General features: G+C 58.4%; 1 protein-coding gene across 1 annotated transcript; it reads right to left on the bottom strand.

Annotated features, from left to right (window-relative positions):
* Positions 1-786: 786 nt before the first annotated feature.
* BO80DRAFT_428353 (uncharacterized protein) lies at positions 787-1,421 on the bottom strand. Its single transcript, XM_025720234.1, has one exon. It carries the CDS (start codon positions 1,305-1,307, stop codon positions 1,026-1,028), a length of 282 nt encoding a protein of 93 aa, XP_025571506.1. The 5' UTR covers positions 1,308-1,421; the 3' UTR covers positions 787-1,025.
* Between the last annotated feature and the right edge of the window lie 26 nt (positions 1,422-1,447).

Raw genomic sequence — 1,447 nt, 5'->3', positions numbered from 1 at the left:
GGAGCCGTCGTAATCACCCGGGAGCGGTGCAGAAAAGGAGGGCCGGTTGGGCAGAGTCGATTCGAAACCAACGGTTTAAGGGTGAGACTGACCGAGTCGGCAGGTTTAGGATCAACGATGGGTTACCCATTTGTTGATAAAGTAGCACGGCATGATGAAGAAACAAGACGTGGGGTCCGCCACCGCGCATCGGGTTACCTAATGTATTGCTGGATCGACCAGCTGGACACGAAGCCAAACCTCCAAGCCGGCTATACGGCTCCATCGCCTCCATGAGATGATGCCAGATTCCCGGCGGGGCTGGCCTGGGCGCCACGCTTTTGACTCAGCACAGCCTTTCCGAAGTTCGGTTGGCCCGTTCGTGGCTATCAATGACGCTGCCGTGAGAGCTTCCCCGCGAAGTGGCCTTGTTCGTGTTTCTCCTCCCCTCCTGGTTACTTCACCTGGCGCCGAGGCGTCGTGTTGAGAATCCTCACGATGTAGTGCGACAGGAACCCGCTGCGTATCAGGCTGGTATGGCTGGGGATGAGCGCTATGCTGGATGTGATCTGGCCGTAATACCGCCAAGCCGACCAGCCAACCTCCGAATGCGGATCACGGACACGATTCTGTGTCTGCCAGCCAATCAGAAACCCCCGGTCGTCCACCAAAATCCCCGCAGAGTCTTGGCATCTTGGCACGCGGTACGAATACGGTAACATGGCTGCCGCAACGCGTGCGAGGCCGCGAAATTCCAGTACGAACTTTTTCCCACCACCACCACCACAACGACGACGGCAGGACAGGGAATAACACTCTTCCTCCCACTAAGGAGGGGGGAGGGAGGAGGAGAAGAAGAAGAAGTGAAGGAGCTGAGATGGATCTGGCTGGCTCTCTCCTCCGTCGAGGCTCACTTCAAACTGTTTGCTAGTTATTTCTCCCCCCGGTTCCTCCCCCCGCTACCTATCCCCTTCCTTCCGGGCTGTGCCCATTCCCTCAGGCTGTTCAGCTGAGGGCAGCGCAATCCTTCTTCCGCTCCCCTACTCTCATTCCCCCTTCCCCCCAAGGGGCACCTCATTTCCCTCTCCCACAGTCCCAACCCTCGCACGCCATGGTGTTGGACGTGACAGTCTCTTGACGTTGCCCATGCCAAGGGCTCGGCAGCTGGGCGTCTTGGCGGCGAAAAAGTAGTAGCCAAACCAGACCTGCCCTTTTTCCGCTGCAGTTCTGCCCTGGGACAGGACCAGGGCTCGTTTTCTTGGTCGTCGCGCCTGTTCTTGGACGTTCCGCTCGTTGTCGTCTTGTCTTGGGAGTAAAAAGTCATTCATGGCATTCTTATAAGTCGACTGCTGCCCTCCCTTTCCGCTCCTGGCCTCCCATTCCTCTCCTCCCTCTCCTCCCCCCCCCCTCTCTACTTGCCTCCTTCTCCGCCTGGCTCTTGCCGTCCGATAAGCATCCCCTCCCTCCC

The sequence above is a fragment of the Aspergillus ibericus genome (assembly GCF_003184845.1).
Source record: "Aspergillus ibericus CBS 121593 unplaced genomic scaffold BO80scaffold_47, whole genome shotgun sequence".
In the NCBI taxonomy this organism is placed as follows: domain Eukaryota; kingdom Fungi; phylum Ascomycota; class Eurotiomycetes; order Eurotiales; family Aspergillaceae; genus Aspergillus; species Aspergillus ibericus.
Note: the sequence above shows the minus strand (reverse complement) of the source record. Positions and strands in the feature narration are given on the sequence as shown.

Excerpts from the sequence above, each read along its gene's own strand:
- BO80DRAFT_428353 (XM_025720234.1), bottom strand. The coding sequence starts at position 1,307 with ATGAATGACTTTTTACTCCCAAGACAAGACGACAACGAGCGGAACGTC.